This window comes from Schistocerca nitens, chromosome 12, assembly GCF_023898315.1.
Source record: "Schistocerca nitens isolate TAMUIC-IGC-003100 chromosome 12, iqSchNite1.1, whole genome shotgun sequence".
NCBI classification, from domain to species: domain Eukaryota; kingdom Metazoa; phylum Arthropoda; class Insecta; order Orthoptera; family Acrididae; genus Schistocerca; species Schistocerca nitens.
This window is the reverse complement of record NC_064625.1, coordinates 17,710,368-17,737,857: the sequence shown is the minus strand read 5'-3', so window position 1 is coordinate 17,737,857 and position 27,490 is coordinate 17,710,368. Positions and strand designations below refer to the sequence as shown.

At 41.0% G+C, this 27,490-nt stretch overlaps 1 protein-coding gene across 1 annotated transcript in view; it reads left to right on the top strand.

Annotated features, from left to right (window-relative positions):
• LOC126215343 (DNA replication licensing factor Mcm6) overlaps positions 1 to 25,730 on the top strand; it is a 68,006-nt gene extending 42,276 nt beyond the window's left edge. The window contains exons 10-15 of the mRNA XM_049942025.1: positions 4,525 to 4,662; positions 6,934 to 7,086; positions 11,232 to 11,454; positions 13,113 to 13,262; positions 17,684 to 17,823; positions 25,290 to 25,730. Coding sequence (XP_049797982.1) covers positions 4,525 to 4,662; positions 6,934 to 7,086; positions 11,232 to 11,454; positions 13,113 to 13,262; positions 17,684 to 17,823; positions 25,290 to 25,397 — 912 coding nt within the window. The 3' untranslated portion in view covers positions 25,398 to 25,730. The remainder of the gene's footprint in view (positions 1 to 4,524; positions 4,663 to 6,933; positions 7,087 to 11,231; positions 11,455 to 13,112; positions 13,263 to 17,683; positions 17,824 to 25,289) is intronic.
• The last annotated feature ends 1,760 nt before the right edge of the window (positions 25,731 to 27,490 follow it).

Here is a 27,490-nt window from a genome sequence, read left to right as displayed (position 1 = left end):
ATGAAATACTGGAACTGAAATAAATATATCACTGGTACTTCCAGAATTTGATCAAATTTATGGCTGATGTCACTAACTCCAGCTGAACTCTCTCTCTCTCGACTGAGAAAGTAATGCCTCATTGTTTAATCCCTTTATCCCACAACCAATGAACCAACCAGGCACCCAATCTCTGTTAGTCCCCATCCCAAGACCACCTCCACCCTTGTACCCCTTTTCCCCCCACTCTTACCACAGTTTCCTCTTCCTCTGTTCAATTTCCCCTTCCCAGTCCTCCTCCAAACCTCTGTACACTGCACATGAGGCCCCCTGCTTGCAGCCAGAACGAGCCCGCTGGTGCCGCATCCGTAAACTGTACACCTACTGTGTCTCCCTTCCAGCTGTCAACCGTTCATCCGACCCTTCCGCTCGCTCGGTGCCTCCTTTCTCCTGTCACCCCCTCCACCTGACACGACCTCTCGTCCCGATAGAGCAACGGTGTCAGCCGAGTGTAGTCGGCCTAGACAGTTTGAGTGGGTGAGTGTGATAGTTTAAAGCCGTATTCATTATTAATTGGCTGTGGCTGTTTCAGAAATATAGAAAGGTTTTTCAGAGATCACTACCAGTCACAACCTTTTTTGCTTAAATTATTTAGTAAATCAGCATGTGTCGAGGCACAGACCTCAACTTTAGGCCACAATGGCAATAATTAACAAAACTTCTGCATATGTATTAAAATTGTTCTTTACAGTCTGGCACGTGCTGTGGCTATCTCGTGTAGAAACATGATGACCTAGCGTGGGGGGAACATTTACTTTATTTGTTACTCTGCCATTTCCATAAAAAGAATATTTTTTAATAATCACAGCCAGATCGGAAAATGAGCACTTTGGTAACTTATAAAGTGACATGCAGTCATTGCAAGAAATAGTACACTTTCCAAATGGGCAGAAATTTTAAAACCTGCTTTGAAGAACATATTGGCTGTTTCAGACTTGCAAGCTAACAAGTCAGCTATAGCAAAGCACTAACAAGTCAGCTATAGCAAAGCACATAGATGAAATTGGATACCGTGTTCCGATAGATAAATGTCTTAAAGTACTGTACACTTTAGAGAAGAGCCATAAAACGGATATCTTGAAGGAAATGTCCGTCTGTGCCAACAAGTGGAGAAACAAGATCCAGAATCCAGTCGCAGATTTCAAGATCTCAAATTTATTCACCAAATTCTTTTCAGTAGTTTAAAATTAGGAAATATGTGATGACTAAGAATATGCATGAATCTGTGTTCGAGTAGCAATATCTTTGCAATTTTGTAAAGTAAATTTTATGCTGTCACTAGCTGCTCCCTGCCACACTCTGCTGTGGCTCACTCTGGTTAAAATGAAAAGAAAGAAAAGAGAAAGCACATGTTTACAACACAGAGGGGTCAAAAAAAAAAAATGCATCAACTGTTTAAAAGTCCATAACTTGCAAACTAATTGAGGGAGTTGTCTCATTTTTGGCCAAAGTTTTGCTTAAAGTCCAACTTAAAGATATCACTGTAGGTATTCGAAATGGTCGCCATTAACATCAACACACAAACAATGCCGCCAAACTGCAGCACGAACTGCTGACTGCAACCTGTTCAGTTGGATATTTGCACATGAATGTACGATGGATTCTCGAAGTTCATCCAATGTGCGTGGCTTTTGTCGATAAACGACATCCTTTAGTGTTCCCCACAGGTAAAAATCCAGAGGAGTTACGTCTAGGGAACTTGGTGGATACTCCACAGCACCTGTACGGCCTATCCATCTTCCTGGTAGATTTTCGTCGAGATACGCCCTAACATGATTTTTGTAGTGGGCTGGGGCACCATCTTGTTGAAAGTAAACTCTTCCATCTCCATACAGGTGTCGGATGGCAGGTAAAATGGATGTCTGAAGCTTCTGAAGGTACACCTCACCAGTAACTGTGCTGTCAAAGAAGAATGGCCCAATCAAGCCCCGATAAGACAACCCACACCACACATTTACTCCTGGCAAATTCACGGCTTTGTCTACATGGACGTTCGGATTTTCAGCAGCCCATTAGATGCAGTTGTGGCGATTTACTGTACCACTTAGTTTGAACTGTGCCTCATCAGACCACACAATCATCTCTGCAAACTCTTCATCACTGCACACCATGTTAGTAAACCACTCGCAGTACTCCATTCCACGATTTGGTTCATCCTCGTTCATTGCGTGTTGCAATTGTGGGATGTAGCACTTCCACTTTGCTGTCTTCAAAATTCGCCGAACACTTGAGCGATTCACTCCAGTTTGATGGGCACACTGTCTCACAGACTTCTGTGGTGAGCGAGTGAATTGTTGTAACACACAGTGGGAGTTAGCTGTTACAGGTCGTCCGGATCGTTGTTTGTGTACATCTTTAACACAGACTTTGGCTTCAAATTTCTCTCGAATGCAACGAATTGTTAAACGTGTCGGTGGCTCTGTTTGATACTCATTTCACCATTGCTGTTGAACCACATTAATGTTTTCGTACTTAAAATACCACTTCAAAACTAACTTCCTTTCATTGAATGTAAGCCTTGCGCCAGCCATGTTTACTCGAGTAACTAGGTGCAACTAAGAACAAAACACTGACTATATGACAAAACAAAACAACACAATAGAAAGCTTGTGTGGCGATTGCCAGAACTACAAACTATTACACTACCAAAGATGAGACAACTCTGTCAATTAGTTTGCCAGTTATGGACTTTTAAACAGTGGATACATTTTTTGGACCCCTCTGTATATATGGGAACTGGATATATGTCCTAATCACCTTCTCCCTTCTGTTTCTATTTCCTCCTCCCCTTCCTTTGGCCATCTCCTTCTCCTTCCCCCTCCCTCTGTCCAGCTCCTCCTTTCAGCTCTCCCTGAATGTGGTAGGACGTATGGGACAGGTCTTGCATCTAGGTCTATTACAGGGATATGAGGCAAGGGGTTGGGAGTAGGCTTGTGCTGGGATGGACGAGGATATCGTGTAGGTTCGGTGGGTGGCAGAGTACCACTGTGGAAGGGGTGGGGAGGATAGTGGGAAGGACATTTCTCATTTCAGGCCATGACGAGAGGTAATCGAAACCCTGGCAGAGAATGTAATTCAGTTGCTCCATTCCTGGGTGGTACTGACTCACAAGGGGATGCTCCTCTGTGGCTGGATGGTAGGACTTTGGGAGGTGGTGGGTGACTGGAAAGATAAGGCACTGGAAATTTGTTTTTGTACGAGGTTGGGAGGGTAATTGCGGTCTGTAAAGGCCTCAGTGAGACCCTCGGTATATTTCGCGAGATACTGCTCGTTACTGCAAATGCGATGGCCACGGGTAGCGAGGCTGTACGGTAGGGTCTTCTCGGTATGGAATGGGTGGCAGCTGTCACAGGAGAGGTATTGCTGGTGGTTGATGGGTTTGATATGGACAGAGGTACTGAGGTGGAGGTCATTGTCGAGGAAGGTGGCTTGTCGGGTTGAGTAGGATCAGGTGAAACGAATGGGGAAAAAGGTGTTGAGTTTCTGGAGGAATGTGGATAGGGTGTCTTCAACCTCGATCCAGATTACGAAGACGTCATCAGTGAATCTGAACCAGGAGAGGGTATAAGGATTCTGGGTGTTGAGGAAGCATTCCTCTAGATGGCTCATGAATAGGTTGGCGTGGGATGGTACCACGCGGGTGGCCATAGCTGTAACCCGGATTTGTTTTGTATTTGATTCAAATGCAGCATTGTGTTAAAATTTCAGAGGAATCGGTGAAGATCTTTCAAGAGATTTAAGTTTTTGAACAAACAAACTCATTTTTTTAATATAAATTATCAAGTTGTCACCCTCTCTCTTATTTAATATGTTTTGTGAACTAATATCAGAGATGCACCAGATAATGTAGATAATGTTGTGAATGATAAAGAGGCCACCAGAATACATACATCAACAGTTAAATCAAAACGAGTGTTGTTTTGACCACCATCTTCTGTCTATTGCACAGCAGAGACAATTGTGATGACACGTTTTTAAGTGTCCTTTGCAAGATTATAAATAGTAGTAAACAAAATCCAAGCAGCAATAGTAATAGGTGTAACTGTACACACCCCAAGAAGAGATGTTATATGAACAAAGTGAGCGATTTTTTTATGTGAACAGCAGGGTCATACTTCTGTTTCTCCCCAGGATGGCCACAGCACATGCAAAGACTGAATAGAACAACTTTATTATCAGTATGTATGTACTGTTAAATGGTTTTTTTGTGTTGCCATTTTAGCCTTAAGATTATGCTTATGCTTCAAAATAAGTTGCTTTACAAAATGATTTAAGTAAATCAACAAAACTTGTGAATGGGAACAGTCTCTGAAAATCCTTTTCTGTGTGTGTGTGTGTGTGTGTGTGTGTGTGTGTGTGTGTGTGCGGGTGGGGGGTTCTTTCTTTTCTTTGGTTTCCAGTCAAGATAGTGACATAATGTAAGATTATGCAATTTCTTAAATTTTACAAATTGGTTCATTTTTCTGGCATTGTGATTTTCTGCAGGTGGTGGACTATGCCATAGCCAGGAAAATTGTCGACTTGCACAGCAACGTCGAGGAGTCGGTGGAGAGGGTGTACTCGCAGGAGGATGTCATAAGATACATTCTGTTTGCGAGGCAGTTCAAGCCGTTCATCAGCGATGTGAGTCAAACATTTTGTATGCTTCTTTAGCCTAGTTTCTTTCTTTCTCAGTTTGTCTCTACACTTGTTAGTTCTGATTTTTCGTGGTTAACATTCTGTTTTCATTAAATGACATATAACGCCCCTCTCACCAAAGATCAGATTTCAGTGATGTGTCTTTCATACACAGATTGTGTTATTCAAATTCATACTGTAAGAAAACATGCTCAATTTAAAAAAAAAATTCTAATCTATCACTTGCCTCATTATATAGGGCATGTTTTTTAAGTAAGTACCATTTTGAAATTAAAATTGCTATGAAAATTCGGCTTGTTTTATTTTTATAAAACAAGCAGACTTTTCGTAGAGATTTTAATTTTACATGAAAGCGTGTACTCTCATCTACGCTTCTACATAATTCCCATCAATATAAACATACTTATTGTATTGTACAACTGGCTTTTGAATGCCATCATCATAAAAATCTGCTGCCTGATTAGGCAAGAATTGCATAAAACACACTTGCTGTTGCTTGAGGACACTCATCACATGACATCGAAATCTTAAAGTGTCTGTTCTCTCTCTTTTTCATCAACTTTCTGCACCAAATCATTAGTAGTGATTGAAGGTTGCCCATTTCATTCCTCAACGTGCACGTTTGTACAACCACGTTTAAAAGCTCTCACCCATTTCAGTACCGTACAATTGCTCATAATGTTTTCTTCATACTCTTTGTAGACCTGATGATGAATTTCAGCTGCTTTCACCCCTTTAGCACTAAGAAAATGAATCACAGCATGTATTGCACAATCGATGGTGTTTTCAATTGAAGGAGGCATTTCAGATTCTCACAAAAGACGAGGCATTTCAGAGTCTCACAAGAGACATAAACACACCAATTATTGGTGGGAACTGTGTAGAAAAGTAGATTAAAGTGTGTGCTTTCATGTAAAAATAAAATTGCAAAAAAAGTTCGTTTGTTTCATTTTTATATCAAAACAGTACTTACTTATTATGATGATGTCGTCTTCTTAGGGTTGATGTATGTTGGTTCACATTTTGCATCACGAAGAAGGTGCAATTATCTATAACTAGCAACCCATCCCTGTTGGTACTAAGTGTCCACATATGCTGGACAACTTGCTATCCATGAATCAGACAGAAAAACACGGTGACTGACTTCATTATATAATATGTATAGAAATCGAATTAGATCATGCAAGTGGCATCTGTTATTAAATAACACAGATTTCTTTTGCATCCTCTCTTCTGTAATTTGCCTTCAAAATAATCTTGTAAATGACAGTACATTTTGTCTTCACAAGAATGACACTTCAGAAAATAAACACCCAAGTGACTATTATGTAGTGCTAACTTGAGCTGATAACATGTACTACAATTACGTCAAGCATGACTTGAACAAACTCATTTTACATGCTTAAATTTCCAAATTAACTTGTTATCAAAATTACTTTATCCATAGCAAATGAATGCAGAAAGCTCATATGCACATAACTTGAAAATTAATTTCCATATATTTTTTAAATTTTTCTACTGTAGTTGCCAGTTGCCCAATGGTAATGGTATGCCCAGGTAAAGTGTCAAACTTCTCTAATGCTGTTGCCAGTAGCCAACTGTATTGTTAGGTACATACAGGATGTCCCAGGGATAGGACAGGAATGATCATTCAAAGGAAAGTTATGAAGTAAACACGGACTCTAAAAGCATATACTTATAATCATGAGCACTTGTTCAGTAGATGAGATGTGTTTCTCAGTAACAAAAATGAACCAGTGCTTCTAACTCATAAGGTACGCGTGTAAGGTATGCATTTTAGAAGCAGTGTTTACTAGACTTTCTTGCTACAAATGATCGTTCCTGCAGGACACCCTATATAAGTAGTTTTATTTAATTCCAACACAGTGATAAGCCAACAAAATGTCTTGTAATACTTTTTTCTTGAGCTTTCCTTTCATCCACATATTAAGAACGGACACACGACAAGGTTTTGTATTTGTTTGTTTTTGTGTGGTACACAAGAGAAATTTTAGGCAATATTTTATTCCTGTATTCTAAAACTGTTTGACACACATTTTATTATGCTTATTAGGAAATATTTTATTCTAAAATTGTTTAACACACATTTTTTTAAGCATGTTCGCCTCTGCAGACTTTAGTATGTTGATGATGTGCACCCAAATACGTCCATGATGATGATGATGATGATGATGATGATAACGTCCTCCTCCTCCTCGAATGTGTCAAATAAAGTTAGTGAAATGGTCATTGCAGGTGGCCGGTGAGCTGATGGTGGAGAATTACGTGAAGCTGCGGCAGCGGGATGGCACGGGAGGCAGCAAGTCTACTTGGCGCATCACCGTGCGGCAACTGGAGAGCATGGTGCGCTTGTCGGAGGCCATGGCCAAGATGGAGTGTGCGGATGAGGTAGGGAGTGCAGATGTGGTGCTTAAGGTATTAGTCGTGAGCAATCAATTTCTGAGTGGAGCTAAAACAGGCGGCCTCTGTCTGTTCGTTTTACAGCACATCATTTGTCACCCTTTCGAGTGATCTGGTATTCCATCTTTCCCTCCACTTGATGCATTTGATACTCCTTCATAGCAGTTGTTTTGGGCAAGCTTCTTTCTTTCTTTCTTTTTTTTTTTTTTTTTTTTTTTTTTTCAAAATAATAAGGGAAAAGAAAGGAATATTTATTTAGATAGGTAAACCTAAGCAATGTTACTCTTGTCTGCAGTGTTATGAACATAATTTATTTGGAGATAGATCGCTTGGTGTGTGGGAGCTGTAGAAATCAGTTTTAATAATAAAAAACTGGAACAGCTGCCGTGAGAAAATTTATTGATCTCCTGCCGGTTCATGACTAGTTTTGTGCCTGTAAAGTCGCATCCTCAGATGCCAAGCAACCTTTTTTAACCGCATGGACTATACTCTGACTACTTTTAATTATACATAAATAACAAAGGAAAGACCATGGGCCTTTTCAGACGTGGAAGCTGACCCTCAACAAAACATTGTCATTTACCCTCACGCTGTTTGTAACCTAAAATCTGAACAGTCAAAAACTTGACAGTGGACTACATGCGAGACGTAACTAAGAACCCAATCAAACTATAAAAGTATCCCAGTGATAAATAATGGTTGATCAAGGGAAGTTGAGAATCCATTTTAAAAATCCCCTATAATAAATGGTGCGTACACAAGCAGTGGGGAGAGGACCTGCCCAGAGTGGCCTTGCCCAAAGCATACATGTAATGAAAACTCGGGAGTAATGCACAGAAATACTGCGCTGTTGCGCATGTGTGGGAACGTGTTACATCTGAGTTGTCTGTATACACTGTGCTTTGGGCTGGGCCATTCCGGGCATGGCCTCTCACTGCTGCTTGTGTACGCACCATTTATTATTGGGGGGGGGGGGTTCTTTTATAATTTCATTGGGTTCTTAGTACCAATTTTTGCTCTAGGTTACATTCCACAAGTTTTTGACCGTTGCATTTTTATGCTACGATCTGCATGAGGATGGGGCCATCTGTTTTTTTTATGAGGGGGAGCTTCAATGTCTAAAAAGGTCCATGGTCTTTCATTTGTAACTAAAATTGTGTAATACAGTTTAGTCTATGTTGATTGACAAAAAGGTTTTTTCCCCGCCTTCTTTAGTTTGATTGTTTGGCACCTGAAGATGTGACTTTTTAGTCGTGAAACAAGGCGTGAACCAGTAGATGATCAATAAATCACCTCACGGCAGCTGTTGTGATTATTTCTTATTAAAATAGTCTATGTAGTTATTTTCCAGAGAGTTACAACCTCGAGTTGTGTATGGTGTCATTGTTTCAGTCCTCCCATTCCACCCCCGTCTTGTAGCTCATGTATTTAAACCAACTGTTTACAAAATAATGTAAATCAGTTTGTATCAAAGTTGTATGGGAAGATATAACATGTACGTTATTGGCTTTGTTCAGATGGATGTTCTGGTTGCGCAATATTCACTGAAGTGATGTGTTTTCCCGACTGCACAGCTCGGTGCAACTTCACTATGATGTGTGTAAAGTTGCCAGTGTCGCAGAGTGCCAGATGTCCTTGGTGTACTGTTTGAAATCATCTAGTGTTGTGACATAACCACAATACTTCAGACATCCCCACAAAGAGAAATCTACCAGTTTTAAGCCTTGCAACTGCGCAGAGCATTCCTGATGACCACTGGATTCTAACCACCTTGTAGGAACTCTGCATGTCATCACACCCAGAATGGGCAGGTGACCAACATGCACCATCCATGTATGTCTCCTGCATCTATATTGGCATTTTCAATACATTGTCAATACATCTCACCTGTCAGAGCACCTTTGAAATAAGGATTCCACACCACACGTTAACGGAATACCTCACTTTGTCTATTAATGTGGCATACCCACCAAGGATTTTCTATGTTGCAAAAATGTATATTATGACTGTTCACTGCACCATAACATGTGGATGTGGGTCTGAGGGTGGCCGGCTCAGCTTAAGTGGTTGCAGCAACGAACCGTCCGCCATTGACATGGTGTGTTGCTCATACACTTGATATGAAATAGAAAAATGGAAAAAAGGAAAAAAACAGACATTTATGAAATGTCTGTTTCATTCAGTGTTCTAATATACAGCAAAAATAATTTGAATGAATAAACAAATAATTTTAACATTTATTATATTACCGCAAAGTCTCCTCACCTGTAACTGCTGAGGTGGAAAGTGCAGCAGTGTGAAAGCTCCAATACCTTGTTACACTACAATCTATATTCTCAATCATCACATTCAAGCCTAACGTAAAATGTTTGCATTTCAAGAGCTCTTTTTGTTGGAGAAAGTTTTCATCATCTGCAGTAAACTATTTGTTAGAGCTTCATTACTTCTACCATTCTCTATAATATCACCTCCCAGCTACAAGAATTGTCAGTTTTTCTCCTTCCATGTCTCAGCCATTTTTGATCTTACACTCGACATTGTGCTCCTTTCTACTAATAGTTATCTTCTTTGTGTTTTCTGTCTTTACCCTTAATCTCTACTGTCTGTTGACTGAATTAAGTCATGCATTGAAGCAGAAAGTGTAAATAATCTGCGAAAATTTGTTTTGCTGTCTCTCCCTCTTGCACTTTGTCTCACTGTGCAGTTTTCTGTCACTGCCTTTTTCTTTAGATGTCTTGAGTTTCATTTTCTAAATGAAGTGGTTTGGTCCAGAACTGCTGATGTCTGATAAGCTATTTTCCAGTAGTTTTTTGACCACTTATTGTCACAGATTTTGGTGTTTTCTTATTGAGCTATCTTGCAACCATACTTCTGACACTGGATAAATTTGACACATTTTATGGCACATCGTTAGAAGCAATAACTGCCACAGCAGGGAGTATAGAGCTCGTGAACTATGGAATTCAGTCTTAGTCCCATATGAAATTATTTGAACAGATAACTGATTTCCACTTTAAGCCGCTGAGGACACTTTCTCTGCACTGCTGCTATTTTAATATCTGATGACGTCTGTATATCTGAAACCAGTTACCTGCTAAAATAAACTAAAAAGTGGCCAGTATTGTAAATTCTATATTTTATTTATATACTAGCCTCTTCTCTGAGGCTTTGCCCACATTCACGTTCCACACCCTCTTCATTCTTGTGTACACTTCATCCTCCCACCTATATGCCCATCAGACCCTCCCCATTCTTTCTATTTCCTCCACCCTCTCTTTGACCATATCTTTCTTCCTCTCCCTCTTTCTTCCACCAGCCATCTACACATCTGACCTGCCTCATGGATCTCCCCCTCCTCCCCTCTGTTCCATTTCCTCCTCCCTCACAATTTGTCTGTCCCCTCCTCTATCTGTCTCAGCCTGTCTCCAGCCATGCTAATTTGCACGTGTAGCTCCTGCAGTACAGTTCAGTCAATCAGCCTGATTTTGGTGCCGCAAAATGCCTGTCACACAGTTCAGGCTATGCGTCATGGGATTGAAAAATCATTTATTTGCCCCTGACTTACAGGCTGTCATGCAAAGCAGGTTGATAGGCAGGGCAGTACTATTCCAACACAACACACGTGTCATGCAGGGTAGCCTATGTATTGGTGCCTGGAAAACTGTTTCTTGTCCCTGAGTGTACGACTGCCTTGCAAAACAGGCTGATACTGCTCAGACACAGCATGCCTCTCGTGCAGGGCTGCCTTTATGCTGCAGACTGGGAAAAACGTGTTTTTGCCTGTATTTCTGCCTTTGTTGGAGCTAGAAAGTTATAAATCCTACAGTGCTGATACCTGTAAAGCCTGATGTTTCTGTGCTGTTTTTTGTTGAAATCTATGTAGGGGTTTGGGAGGAGATCCCGGACACTCATACAAACACTATACATAACAAACAAATGTCACTGGCCTCCTTCAAAGGTGCGGGTGAGCCTGTTACCCAAGAAAACTTGTTTGCCTACTGTCACTTTCAGATTCTCAACATTTTTGCTCGTGAACAGGGGAAATGATGTCACTAAAAGTACCTCTGATGTGTAATTTGCCTGTTTATCGTTGGAACAAATTTTTATACACCTTTAATTACACACTACTCCAGGTGCAGGAGAAGCACGTCCGCGAGGCGTACAGGTTGTTGAATAAGTCGATAATTAGAGTCGAGCAGCCGGACATCTACCTCGCCGAGGATGATGAGGGGCTCGGGAATGCGGATGAACCGATGGATCTGGACCGGGACAACCTCAGTGGTATCGAGAGAATGGACGTCGAAGATGACACACGTCCGCCCAGCCGGCAACGCCACCAGTCACCCCGTTCCCCAGGTGAGTATCTATTTTTCTTTGCATAGAGAACCCCCTAAGCTACGGCTAAGCCATTTCTCGGTAATAACCTGTCACGAAGCAGTTTGTCATGCCAGGTATCTGGGAGAGCTTCTGTGAAGTTCGGAAGGTAGGAGATGAGGTACTGGCTGAAGTAGAGCTTTGTGGGGTCATGAGTCGTGCTCGGTCAGTAACAGCATTGCTTGCAAAAGGCTCTGATTCGAGTTCTGGTCTGACACACAGCCTTAATCTGCCAGGAAATTATATATTGCTTTGTTTGTCAGAAAATATCGTTTGATGGTGCTGCCATCATAGCTGCTTGCAAGATTTTATAATTTCGGTTTCACTTAATAATCAATTATCATGCAAGTACTAAAAGACCTATTGTTTTAAGCAGTGAAAGTTACATATAGGATGCACTTTTGAATTATTGTAATTTATGCACGGTATATGCGCATAACAGGCATGAAAATACTCGTCAGGGACTATTTATTACCCAATAAGATCACACTGTCAGCTTTCACGTCACCTGCTAGGAATAAACATCAGCTGTAACTCAAGAATAAATAATGCTATGCTCAGAAGAAAGGAACCATTCATTTTTCTTGTGTGATTCTCTGTCTAATACATCACACGTGACCCTCTTCTCATTCACACGGGTGAGTCACATTAATGTGGCCACCACCTGTGTGTTTGATGTCAACAGGCAATAACCCACTCACAGATGACATGTGGCAGCACTAGCAGTGGAGGGTATATAGTGTGTCGGGGGGGGGGGGGGGGGGATGCATCAAAGAGTGCAGTCACTATAGTAATGCAGAAATTAGCAATAAATCTGATGTCCAAAATGGCAACTGTGGAAGCATTTACAAAGCAGCTAAGTTCGTAAACCTTTGCATGCTGCCATTGTTAAAATTTACTGTGCATGGCAAAATGGCACTATCCATAACTGGTGCCGAATCAACACTGGTGCAGTGTGGCCATAGACTATGGGTGAAGATGAAAGCTGCTGCTAACAGGGTCTCCCCAGTGAGTGTTAAGCGGATGCCCACATGCAGCAGTTGCTCGGTTCGTGCAACTGTGCTGACCGCTCTTCATCAGCGACGGAGACTGGAATTTGCATGCCAATACCATAACTGCACATCCACTGAGTGGTGACAGGTGGTCTTTCAGATGAATCACGTTCTATGCACCATCAGATAGATGGCGATTGGCATACCCTACAACAAGGTCCAGGCTGGAGAAGGGAGCATTGTAGTGTCCCCTGGGTGATCTTGTCGTTCTGGAAGGTACAATGCACATCTTGCAGTGGTCAGGCATTTGATAGTTGGTCGCATTAGTGTGACTGGACTCTGTATAAATTAAGACTGATATCGAAGCTGACGCCTTCCAAAATGATCGATCGCCGTGCTGGTAACATTGCCTCACAGTATTTACCTCTCTCTCATCTCGTACTACTTCAGATTTCGGTCTATCCCCCCTGTTCTTGTTTTAGAAGAGTTGTTCCACCCTCATGAACAACCCTTCATATCTCTCTGCTTAGAACAGTTTACTGGTTCAGAATTAAAATGTAAACTCTGAATAATTTGTGTTTACCTTATTAAATTGTGTGCGCCATTTAATTTGGTGTATTTTTACTTGATGTTTGCTTTTTTGTTCAGCTCTCGGGAGAGCCAGCGCCCCCAGGAGTCCGGCCCCCCCTTCGAGCCCCCAGAAGAAGAAACTGACGCTGTCGTTTGCCGAGTACAAGGCACTCTCCAACATGCTGATAATCCACATGAGGCAGGAGGAGGAAAAGAGTGAAGAGGAAGGTAAGTGAGGCCAAGCTGTCGGGTGCCACACAGAGTGTTTCCTTGGAGTGTGGGCACAAAACTTGCAATTCGTCTCCACCTCCACACAGATTCAGCACGGCCGTATTTACGCACGGATGAGCTAGTTTGCATCCTAGATGCCTACATAAAAAAATATTTTTAATGAAAATTTGCCTTCATTTCAGTACTTCGCTGTGGACCTCCATATAGTGGGCAATTATGGCAGAATATAATAACTTAGGAGTAATGGAAACAACTCACCAAATATTGGAATTGTTGAGTCATTGACAGTCACACATGAATGAGAAAACTTCTGGAAAAAACAATATTCTGGTTAAGGAGATGGTGATAGAGATATTATAAAGTTTTATTTTTGACACAGTCACTTTTAACAACACAGAGGTTACCAGTTCCAGCCCTCAGTGGCCATCTTCAAATGCTACCATAGTAAAAAATAAATAAAAAGCTTGCATGAAGACCTTAAATCAACTAAAGTATTTTCACTAGCCCCATTTGTGAGTTACATAAAGTGCTATTAAAGTATACATGGATCGTACGTATGGGTGGTGTTTGGTAGATAAAGATTCATGTGCTGTCAAAGTAAACATGATACCGAAAATCTGGGAGCTATGTAGATAGGAATACTTTTCGTTCCCTACTTTATTTACTTGTTGTGCATGTCCTCTGAAAGACAGTCATTACTTGTGAAAACTGTAAAATTTAATGAATTTTACAGTAACATTCAGTCAGTTTTTATAAAAAATAAAATAGAATATAGGTTGTTAAAGCAGTAAAACCATATTTTAAATGGAGTAAGGGTCTTCCAGTGAAAGAATAAAATACAGGAACCTTTCTTGTGGTACATATTTCTGATGGCTGATAGAGCTGCAGTTTGGGCTGCTAGTTGTTTACACTATTGTCCGTAAGTTCAGAAGATAAGACACGGACTGGATTATTAGGGCAACTTTGTGACTCCCAGGTGCTTACGATAACTGGGCAGGCGCAGATGCTCGATGTGGCCCGGAGCGCGCTGTGCAGCACTCAGTTGCAGAGAGCCCTCTTCATCAGCCGGAGACTGCACGCAGGACATAGCTACTATCTCAATTGAATAGAGCTTGAATATTAAAATTGCACCTGTAGCATCTTGTTACATACATGGCCATAAATCAGCTTATAGTTTCTCAGTTGCTGTGATCACAGCAACAAATTGGCCGTGAATATCGGTGGGTACAGCAGTATCTATTTCCAATAATGTGGTACACATACACGCACACACAAACACACATGTTTGGTTTCACAGGTTTTACTTCTGCACATATGAACGATATGTTGGCACTTTATAATATTGAAGTTAATTGGCAATCATTGTTAATTGTCCTGCTTCACTGTTCTTCTTTTTTTAAGGCCATACATCATTGCACTATTGCTGTTTTGACTGACATGGGTTCCACGCTCAAAATCTCAGTATTGACTGGCTTAAAAATGGCTTCAGGCCTGGTGCTTATATAGCTTTACAAAAATGGCTGCTAAAGTTTCACATTGTTAAATATGTAATTTTGATGATTTACAGTTAGAATTTTACATCTCAGATTCATTGGACAGTGTGGAAAAAAAACTGTTTTTGGTCTGAACTTTATATTACAATAAGAGTTTCTACTGAAATAAGCCTTCTTGATGACAAAACTGCAAAAACAGCTAAATATGCAATACCATACATAAGTGTTAATTAGCTGGAAACTAATTAAGTGCCGATGTTCCTACCGTGCTTTTGAAATTAGCTACATGAAAAGTTTAAGGATTTCAATGGGTTATTTCCTAACATTATCAGTCATAAAGTAATTACATCTGTTTACACGTTAACAATGTGATCAGAATAGGAAATAATCACTTTTAGTTATTTGAGCTGAGCTTTACCAAAACTAGTTACTTGAAATGGTTCGAATTATTTAGGAAATTCTTCTAATTAATGGAGTTTAGCGAAGTTGGTCTTGGCCTTATACTCAGAATTACAGAAATGACAGCTTTATCTTGTGGCAAATCTCTCACTGACACTAATAATAATTAAGAAAGACAAAGGAAAAAAGGTCATTTAAGGAGATAATTAACAAAACAAAATGGGAATGAGACCCAGCTAGCCTACCTACAGTCTGAGGACAGCGATTGTGGCCCAGAAGTGATTTAAACAAAGCTTGGATTGCATTTTGACGATCAATTTTGCAAGCTCGAGTACACGCAGATGTGCACATGCCACCCACCGCTCTGCCGGTACACAATGCCAGGACTGCAGTGTGACAGGAACACTGGGATGATGAGAGGAGAAAAGAGCGGGGGTGTGGGGGGAAGGACTGGGGAAGATTGGCTAATGGCTCTGAGGAAGTCAGCAGACGTATGCAACAGGAATGTGACACACCAGCACCGGAGCCAGTGCATTTGTGTAACAGATGATGATGATGGTGGTGATGATGATGATGATGATGTGGGGAAGTGGGTTGGGATGGAATTACAGAACAGAAGAAGGGGAGACGTGGGTACAGGGTGTAGATGCAGGGGGTAGCATATGGGCCAGGATGATTACAGGAGTGAAGGTTTTGTTGCAAGTGTAAGTCCCTTCTCTGCAATTCAGAGAAGGTGGTGCTTGGAGGAAGGATGCAGATGGTGAAGCAGGCATCAAAATCGAACATGTTGTGCTCAGCAGCATATTCTGCCACTGCGTGGTTAACTTTGCTCTTGGCCACAGTTTGGCAATGTTCATTACTCACTCATTGGTGATACATTCAGGGCCAAGATACCCTATCCTCATTCCACCACAGCATCCACTTTAATTATATATAACTTTTGAAATATGTTTTTGGAAACTTAAGAAATTTACTGCAAAGAGTAACTGAGGAGCTTCCATAGGAGGTATGTCGATACAGTCAATGTTACTCACTCTGATTTTCATTTTCAAGTGTTAAATAATGAGTATCTAACCACATAAATTATCTCAAAGTGTGATTATTATGTAACATAACTGAAAAATTACATAGCAAATGACAGTTTCATTTAATCACTATGTATTCAGAAAATGAGATGAAAGAAAGGAAGAAAAAATTATTAGGAGTGGAACCACAGAACAAGTGGATAGTTCCAGCTTATATTGTTACAGATACCGTAATGATTTCAGTTCTTTCCATTTCTCATCAGTTATTTAATTATAAATTGTGTAGTAAAATTTCACACAGTTAAATGATAAACTTCAAATGCTGTGTTATAGTCTTTTAATTAAAAAATTGCCATAAAATGCTATGTTTGGCAGGCCGGGTATCGCAAAATTTCCCCTGGCAGGCTGCACATCGCAGGTTCGGCAAACCTGCAGGTACACCTCAAAGCTATGTTTATTCATGACAGGGTCAGCTGGTAAACTGACAACGTAAACATATTATGACTGTTAGAATTTGACATTTAATAGGCATATTATTTGTTCAAATTAATTTCACTTTGTAGGTATAAGGTTAAAGTTCATTTTGTATTGGACATTACTTGGATAGAACAACAGGCAACGTCACAGTCAAATGGAGACGTGTCACACCCTAAGGAACATCAACACAATGTCATGGCTCTAGTCCTGTGCATGATGGTCTGAGTGAAATTATGAAGTACAGTTTGTCTTACAAAAAGGTGCAGTATAGCATAAAAATTAAGGAACCAGCAATGATAGTAAAAGTTTTATCAATGACCAAAGGAAAATTTGTAAGATGTTCTTGACGAAGATAGTGTGGTAAATTTTCCACGTGACTGTGAACTAGAAGAATAAGAAAAGTGTTGTGAAAACATTTCATCATTTGATTGATCAAGAAAATATATACAACAAATAATATTTAGAAGGCAATACTTTATCCTCTGTGTCTTTTTTTCTTTCAACTGCTAAGTAGCACCAAAAATAGAAATAGAGCTTTCATTTTCACTATTTGAAAAAAGTATGTTTAATGAGGATTGTGTAACCTATTTTGCCTACTTATTTATGCAGTGAAGGCTTTTTCTTCGTGCAGGTGTTGTAAAATGTAAATCATTTTTCACTTTCATATATTTAGCATCTTTTATGGAAGAACACTTATAGGAAAAATATAGAGGTCTTTCGCATGTGTCATGAAAACAAATCAACCAATAAAGGTCTAGAAGACACAAGACTCACTACTGTAACACAATTGAATAGTTGCCATTGTCAATATGACAATCAGAATTATCTTCCCGAGAATATTTGGCAATGACGCTTCATTTTGTTGGTGGTCTGTGTGAATGGCTCCCTTTGAAATTTGTTGTGGAATGTTCTGACATTATGTTCCATGACATCTAGTGTGAATTGGCCTTTATTATTGTGTAGTAAATTAGTGGGTATGTTGTTTAAGCAGGTAATTTGTGACATATGACACTTGTTTTTGCAGGTGGAAGTACAGAGGGCATCAGGAGGAGTGTGATAGTGGCGTGGTACCTGGAGCAGATTGCTGAAGAGATCCAGACAGAAGAGGAACTGCTCGAGAGGAAGGCACTAGTCGAGAAGGTTCTGGACCGGCTGGTGCACCACGTAAGTAAAGAGCCGAGAGCCGGAGTGACTGAATGAACCGTTTGATTCCACATTACCACCTCACAACAAATGTGTTACCTTTCAGGATACCTAGACTTCAGGCTGCACTACGGCTTAGTCTGTTGCCACATCCAAGATTTTATATCAACATTCGTTGACTTTGGCAGTTCGACCAAACTGTCACCCTCCAGTCTAACCTAGACCTCGAGCTAGGATATAGATCAGTCTGTCACTGCAACCGACAGTACAAACGAAATATTGTCATTGTTCCATTCTCTTTCTGTTTGCACATGTGTGGGTGTGATGTGCCACATCATTATTACATTTCAGGACAAAGCTGACATATGATATTGGTAGTTTTAGTTGACCCACTGGTCCACCTAAGCAATACCTCATATTTCTGACCAAGCGAGGTGGTTCAGTGGTTAGCACACTGGACTTGCATTCGTGAGGACCAACAGTTCAATACGGTGTCTGGCCATCCTGATTAAGGTTTTCTGTGATTTCCCTAAATCGCTACAGTCAAATGCCGGGATGGTTCCTTTGAAAGGGCCCTGCCGACTTCCTTCCCCATCCTTCACTAATCCGATGAGACCGCTGACCTCGCTGTTTGATCTCTTCCCCCAATCGACCCAATCTCCCCCCCCCCCCTCCCCTAATGAAACGATGAATTAGATCTCTGTTGCAAGATAGTATTCCATGTGATACAAGGGATGGGTCTCATGTTGTAATACCCTGAAGGGCTGGACATCGGTTTCTGGTGTTCAAAGGTGATGCTGTTGCAGGAGGTGACTTGACTGGAAAACTGAGAATTCTCAGGGGGATTGAATTCATCAGAAAGGTCAGGTATTTTAGAAAGATTCGGGAAGAGTCTGAGAGAGACTAGTGGGAGTTGAACTTTTTGTTGGTGAAAACAAATGTACAGAGTCTTTTTGTTACAAATGTGTCTGAGATTCTGCTTTGGAAACAATCAGTTGAGGAGCCATGCGAAGAAAGGTGAAGTAGTCCACTGAATTGTGGTAATGTTGTTTGTCGCTCAGTTGCTTTATTGTAGACAGGTGATCATCTTGTGGAAGCAAGTAATTCGCTGCTGTTGAAATGTTGTTTGTCGCTCAGTTCCTCACTGACCTTCTAAATCTTCACTATTGATTGTGGGCCTCGGGGCTCCAAGTCTGTGTTTCATTGCACAGTTAAGAGAGGGATGGAATGTAATATGACCAAGAGAATTTGTCACCTAGCTGCGAAATCTTTGTCCACACAAAATTAAATATGACTTTTTCAGTTTCATGAAAAATATACAGGGTGGAGCAGAGGAAACGCATGTTATTTGCTATTGAATGACTGGGACGCGGTTTGATAAAAATAATAAAATCAAGCATTAATTGATAGATTTTTTAATGCTGTTTTGAAATATACATACTTTAATTAGGGTCGAAAAATAATGTCTTGGATATGACGTCCTTCTTGCTGGGTACAAATTTGGATCCTCTCCCGAAAGTTAAGCTTGGCTCTCTCCAACATTTCATTCGGCACAGCTTCAGTTTCCTGACGAGTGGAATTCTTCAGGCCATTGACTGTACGAGGCTTGTTGATGTAAACTTCTGATTTTAAATATCCCCACAAAACTAAGTCGCATATCGACAAATCAGGTGAGCAAGGGGGCCAGTAAACATCACCATATCTCGAAATAACATGTCCTGGAAACATTTGTCAAACCCCTTCCATGGATGCTTTCACTGTGTGAGCTGTGGCACCGTCCTGCTGAAACCATATTTCTGTCATGTTCACTTGACACCTTTCTAGTTCTGGATGAAGAAAATTGTTTAGCATTTTAATGTAGCACGCTGATGTCACAGTAACTGCAGTTCCTTCGCCTTCGAAAAAGTAGGGTCCAACAATCCCCATCTTTGAAACGCAGCACCACACTGTTAGTTTTAAACTGTGGAGAGGTCTTTGGCGTAATTCATGTGGGTTCTCTGGTGCCCAATACCGACAATTTTGAACATTGTGGTAACTTTCTACTTGAAAATGTGCTTCATCACTCATGGAGACTGTAGCATCTACATCTTCTGTAAAAATTTTGTCCATTACACGACAAAACTCTCCGCGCTGCACAAAATTCCCTTCACTAAGCTGCTGGACGATCATTATCTTGTACAGGTGAAACTTAAGATCATCATGTAAGATGCGGTAAAGCGAGTGACGTGACATACCCAGCACTAGGGCCTGTCGTCTAGCCGATCGTTTCGGACTAGCAAGAACTGCCGTCTAAAATTTTGACGGAAAAGATGTCGCAATGAATTTTGACGGAAAATACATTGCACTGTGACTACGGAGTAATTGTTTCTAAAGTACTGCTTGACAACGAACACACAATGCTCTACGCTCCATAGCAACTGAAACTGCATTGTACGGGCAGTCTGCCAACATTCATTCAAGGTCAGTACCCACTCTCGTCGCCGCATACTAGCGGTTCAAAAAACATGCGTTTCCTCTGCTCCACCCAGTAATTACAGATCCATATTTGAACACACTGGTTTTGTAGATTGGCAATTAATATTTAGGCTTCAGGACTTATTACTAAGTTGAATATAAAGCAGTGCTTTGATGTATTTCTCACAGTGTCATGCTTCAAGTTAACAATGATCAGCTTTGAAAGAGTTGGCTTTGAAACACCAAGCTTTGTTGCTTTAAAAGTATGCTGACATTTCATGTGAATGGTAAGTTTGAACCATGTTCCTGTGAGGGTTACTCGAGGTTATCACATAGTTGAGAGTTTTGGATACGTTATGCATCATACAGACTTAATTCTGTAATTTGTCTGTCGAGCTGGTAACAGGACCGTGGTCTTTGGCAGAAGGTTAAGTTTCAATAGCTTTATGTTGTTCAATCTGAATACCTACTGGGGCTAGCACTTTCGACTGCCCCACTGTGGGATCTTAATATAGACTAAAAAAAAAAGTGGTATTTCCAAGAGAACGGATATATGTTTGTATAGGCATTTTACAACTTGCACTGGGTAACCAGTATTGTTTGACCACATGTGATGACAAAAAGAATTAAATTTTCAATGAGATCGTGGGTCTCACCTTTTCAGCATATTGTGTGAAGAGAGAAGCAAATTTAAATTTTGATCTATGTATCTCACAATATAATGTGCTAATTATATGATGAGGATATAGAAAACTTGGCCAGTGTACACGGTCCAGTCACTTTAATGTGCCACCACGTAGGGCCGACATCTACATACAGTCACCACTCAGAGATAGCAGGTTGGAGCACTAGCAGTGGAGGGTATATAAAGTGTCTCGGTGAGACATGGAAAAACAGTGCATTCCTCGTTGTAATGTGGAAACGGAGTGATATATCTGACATCCGAAAGGACACGATCACTGAGGTTTCAGACCGAGGATGGAAGCACTTCCGAAACAGCCAGATTTGTAAGCTGTTTGCAGCTGGCTGTAGTCAAAATATACCGTGCATAACAAAATGGCTGTGTCCAAAGCCAGTGCCAATGCATCTGTGGTTCGCAGCAGGTCATGGATGACAGCAGTTGTGTGTGTGGGTGAATAGGCGTGCAACTACTGAGCAATTGACCACCCAGATGGAGCAAGGGGCTGCCAGCAGTGTCTACCTCAAGGACCAATCAGTAAGCATTGCTTTGTATGGGCTGTGCATCAGTGACAAAGGCTGCAGTTTGCACACCAGTACTGCAGCCGGACGTCCGTCGAATGGCGACAGGTGGCCTTCTCAGATGAATGGAGTTTTATGCTTCATCAGACAGAAAGAAAACACCCTGCAACAATTGTCGGAAAGGTCTATGGCCAGAGGAGGGAGCGTTACGGTCAGGGAAATGTTTTCGTGGCATTCACTGTGTGATCTCATCTTTCTGAAAGCGTATCGGGTGAGCACAAGTATGTATTTATCCTCGAGGATCACGTACACCGCTACATGCAGTTCGTTTTTCCTCGGTGCGATGGCATTTACCGGCAGGACACTGCTACCTGTCTCACAGCCTGCAGTGTACGTGCGTCGTTCGAAGAGCACCGGGGTGTGTTTACCGTACTCCCCTGGCCGCAAAACTCCACGGATTTAAACTCGATCGAGAAAATCCGTTTGTGCCACGGATGCTCGAACACAAAACCTAACACAGCTAGCCACGGAACTGGAGTTGCTGAAGCTCCACAATATCTGTCGGTACCTTCCAGAACCTCATTGAGTCTTACTTTTGCATGTCTAGTGTTGGTATGTGCTCCAAAAGTTGATTATTCAGGTTTTTAGCTGGTTGTTACAATAATGTGACAGGACAGTGTATAACCTAATTTCCTTGGTATGAAACGAGTATTTTTGGTCACTGTCTTGTTGTTTCAGCACGAAGAAACTTTGTATCGCCAACAGTGAATTAGGGTGACGGGCAGATATCACGAACAGTGCTTTGGTGTGCTGGTGTCAGGACGGGGGCATTAACCTAGCAGCTACATTGTTATGTAGGACTTCAGTTTAATGCACGAATAACGTGTGCAGAGTAGCACACCATTAAAAATACTTAGCTCGTATAGCAGATGATATTCGGTCCTGAGATCTTAGTGCACCAGTGAAGATGCTTCTCTTAATATGTGGTGTTTATTACAAAAACTTGTCACGGTACTGAAAACGGAATAATACACGTTGCGATGAGCGAGCATTGAGTCAAAACTGAGAGTGTGGCAAATTGTGAAAAATCTGTAGCTGAGATTGTGATAGTAAAGAGCCTAAACAGTAATAAACTATGAATGAATCTGACACTGCTGTGCAGTCACAGCTGCCATCCTATTTAATAATCATTTAAATGTCAGTACAATTCTTGCTTTGTTAAATTTTACTCTTACGATTTAATTTACTGCACTTTAAACAATTTTTAAGAGATAATCCGTGATAACATACGTGCAGACTGAAGCAATAAGTATGAAGACCGGGATTCTAACCTGGGTCTCCTGCTCACCAGGCAGGTGAGCTGATCACTACTCCACCCTGGCACATTGGCTTTTCACAACTGGACAGACTACTCCAGCACGCCTGCCTCCTAAATCCAAATTCCTATTCCCGTTTCAGCCCACTTGGTATTCACCCTTAATTCAAATAGCATCTCAGCATTGAATGAAACCACAGCTTAGATGCTTTAACCCTTTGACTACCAATTTTATTTCAAAAACATTAATACATGGTTGTTTTAATTAATGTCTTAATCATATGTAACAATATGGAATGAATGTTTCCCCCATTTCATTTTCCGTGGGGCTGGGGGGATTGTTAAGACATAGAGGATTATTCATAAGTACCTGCAGCATTTCAAACAACGACTGCACAGAAAGTGCAAGACATATTGAAAACACACACACCTCTGTGGACTTAAGTATTTCTCAAAGTTTGTGACACACTACAGGTGCTGAATATGGGCTTCGTTTGTAATGTGGCAAGCGTCAATTTGTGGGTGCAACTCGTTGACGCGATGTGTCCGGGAAGGCGTGAAGGTTGCCCATTTGAGATGGCAGCACCATACGGCAAATGGAATTTTACCGCCAGCGGCGAGAATGAGAACTGTTTTAAATACTTAAAATGGCAACGTTTTCCTTACTTGAACTGCGTGCAATGATTCGTTTTCTGAATTTGCGTGGTGTGAAACCAATTGAAATTCATCGACAGTTGAAGGAGACATGTGATGGTGGAGTTATGGATGTGTCGAAAGTGCGTTCGTGGGTGCGACAGTTTAATGAAGGCAGAACGTCGTGTGACAACAAACCGAAACAACCTCGGGCTCGCACGAGCCGGTCTGACGACATGATCGAGAAAGTGGAGAGAATTGTTTTGGGGGATCGCCGAATGACTGTTGAACAGATCGCCTCCAGAGTTGGCATTTCTGTGGGTTCTGTGCACACAATCCTGCATGACGACCTGAAAATGCGAAAAGTGTCATCCAGGTGGGTGCCACGAATGCTGACGGACGACCACATGGCTGCCCGTGTGGCATGTTGCCAAGCAATGTTGACACGCAACGACAGCACGAATGGGACTTTCTTTTCGTCGGCTGTGACAATGGATGAGACGTGGATGCCATTTTTCAATCCAGAAACAAAGCGCCAGTCAGCTCAATGGAAGCACACAGATTCACCGCCATCAAAAAAATTTCGGGTAACCACCAGTGCTAAAATAATGATGGTGTCCATGTTCTGGGACAGCGAGGGTGTAATCCTTACCCATTGCGTTCCAAAGGGCACTACGGTAACAGGTGCATCCTACGAAAATGTTTTGAAGAACAAATTCCTTCCTGCACTGCAACAAAAGCGTCCGGGAAGGGCTGCGCGTGTGCTGTTTCACCAAGACAACGCACCCGCACATCGAGCTAACGTTACGCAACAGTTTCTTCGTGATAACAACTTTGAAGTGATTCATCATGCTCCCTACTCACCTGACCTGGCTCCTAGTGACTTTTGGCTTTTTCCAACAATGAAAGACACTCTCCGTGGCCACACATTCACCAGCCGTGCTGCTATTGCCTCAGCGATTTTCCAGTGGTCAAAACAGACTCCTAAAGAAGCCTTCGCCACTGCCATGGAATCATGGCGTCAGCGTTGTGAAAAATGTGTAAGTCTGCAGGGCGATTACGTTGAGAAGTAACACCAGTTTCATCAATTTCGGGTGAGTAGTTAATTAGAAAAAAAAAATCGGAGGCCTTAGAACTTGAACGCACCTCGTATACCTCCTTGACCTTGGCCTTGGTATTCAGTCTGCATATATACATTATAGATTTTTGAGAGTTGAAGAAGCCTTTGAAACCAGAGAACTTCATTCAGTTATTCTTGATAAGTTATTCAGTAAATTTGTTGACCCCAAATTTTTTAGAAAATTTGTTTCTCTGAGAGAAGCATTTCATCTTTCTCATACAATTCGCCATCTGCTACACTTTTATTTATATTCCTGTTTTTTAAGAAAGTGATTGCATGTATACAGTAATTATTCATTATGTAGAATCACGTAAACTCGTGATTTACGTCAGTTAATTCATTTTCACATGACAATTTGTGATTTTAATAGCATAAAACAACTATATACCTGCGAGCCAGATCATTATTATTATTTATTAGTACTATTATTATTGTCTGTAACTTGTGCAAATAGTGATATTTTTAAATCAGGGCAAAATACTCAAATTATTGGCCTGAAGGGTTAGTTGTGTGCTTAAAAACTGTATATTATTGACAATATCAAATGACATGTTGCAAGATTGAAGTATATGAGTGTATTGGGTTGCTCGTTAAAAGTATAAGTGAAGTAGTGTACTGAAGGTGGTTTGTTTATGAGTGTGGAAGGGGGGGGGGGGGGGGGGAGTTACAGCATGACAAGCTAATGGTTGTATAGATTGTCTTTTAAGGGTAGTTATAACTGATATGTTACCGTAGCCTGCATCCACTTGGCTTGTCTTTTCACAGGACCAGGTGATCATCCCCCTGAGTAGTGTCGGACTCCGGGGAGAGGAGCAGTCGGAGGAAGATGACCCGCTGCTCGTAGTGCATCCGAACTACGTGGTCGACATGTGATCAGTGTCTCAAGGCTTGAAGAAGAAAGTTACTTCTGTGGACTTAATAAGCACACAAATAGTAGACATTTACAAATGTGAAATGCAGAACATCACATTTGTCTCCATGTGGCATTAGTTTCACCAGATTTTTGGCTGTCTGGGCTTGTGGGCAATATTATTTTTATAATATTTTATGCTATATCCAGATGCACTTTTTAGTATGACTTTAGAAATGTGTACATAGACCAACCCTTCTGCCACTGTAAAGAAACACCACTTATTTTTATCGTGAAATGCAAATCCTCAATATTTTATGTAAGACAAAATAAACATTTTTATACATCTTTTCAGACATTCATAATTTTTTACTTAAATCTCAAGTGGGTGCACTGTTGTTCATAACACAAGTAGGTACACAGCATACTTTGCACACATGCAAAGAGTAGCTGCCTTTATGTTACCAAGATAAGCATGTATGTATGAGCAAAATCATAGTTTAATCTCTGTTTAATGAAACAACAATAAACGCAACTTACATAATATGAGCTAAAGCACTGTTAAATTAAACAACAATGAATTAAACTTTCATTATCACTATGTTACCACGGACAGGTGTTATCTCACTGTAATGACCCATCTAAGCATTAAACAGCACAGTCGTATCAGATCCCAGCTAACTGCATATTCAGTTGCTAATTATCTTGTAGACAACTGCCTCATTGTGGGTTGTGCTGCTAGCTCATAGCCTGGGTCATTTTCTTGCAAGGAACATAAATCTTTTCCTCAGGTTAGGTGACTATTTACTTTATATTACTGCGTCTCACTTGGATATATGACAACACAGTTCATCACTGTGTTAGCTGAAGCAATAAGAAAGGAATAAATGTGGGCTCACAGTAGTGAAACAACAATGGAATAGTGCAAAACAATTTTATTTGTGGGCGGCACACTTATTTCGTAGGCATACCTGCTAGAGGGTTAAATATGCAGGCGTGACATTTTGATAAACAACTGTGCCACTAGTGACTAACAAATTATGACAGATTGTGCAAACATTCACAACTACATGCATAAGACACATACAGACTTGCATCCATACACATTTTAAATCTGGTTTACACTGTAGCAAATGTACGTGAATGAGCAACAACAAACAAGAATTCTCTCTGTGTTAGAGGTATGTGGACACGACCGAATGGCATCACACTTGTTCCACTGGTTGTCACCTTTTGGTGAACAGTCAGAGAAAGCTCACGTCATCTTTGCTTCCACACTACCAGCATAGAGAGCATTCATCTGCTGTTTTGTCTATTGTTTACTTGTGTTGGCAGTGGAGTGGTCAGAAGCGAATTTAATGTTTCTGATAAAAGAATATGGGATCATTCGTGCTGCTGGGATCCAACAGATCCACAGCACAAATGTTCGTCACCTATTACTGAAGAGCTCGATGGCATAATTGAAGGTGTGAGAAAGATGATGAATTCATTAGATGCTTCCATTAGGTGGAATAAATTTCCTTGAAAGTAATCAAGTATGAATATGTATTGATTATGCTGATAAAAGTTAAGAAGTTGTCATTTTTGTTGTTCACACTCACGGTATCTTTAATCACATTGCTGATGTATCACTGTATCATTAGAGATTTCTGGTGATTAATAAAAAGACTTTAACCATGATCACGACATCTGCCTGGCCTCTAATAAACTGTATTGGGTGTCCCAGAAATGTTGCGACAAACGTTCAGCAGTTGTAGATGATGTCTCGGGAAGCAAATAGAGCATAGGAACTTGTGTCAGGGAACGTCATCCGAGTGTCGAACTTATTGGTACCAGCACCTGCCACTAAGCCACTGTTTCGGCAGCAACTGTAACTTTGTATGCTGACGGACCATAGGGGGAATGTCTTGCAATGTTGTTTTTCAGTGATCATGACTGCCACGATCACCAGTGGAGAAGATGGAGCTAGTGGCTGCATAGGAAGGTCTTGCCTCCTCTGAATGTGAGGTTCTGTTACCTTGGTGAATGATGGTTTCAGAGACAGGTTTCCATCTGCAGTTTATTTTTCTCCTATACATTGAGAAACTTTGGAGATTTTATATGGTTCCCGTTTCTG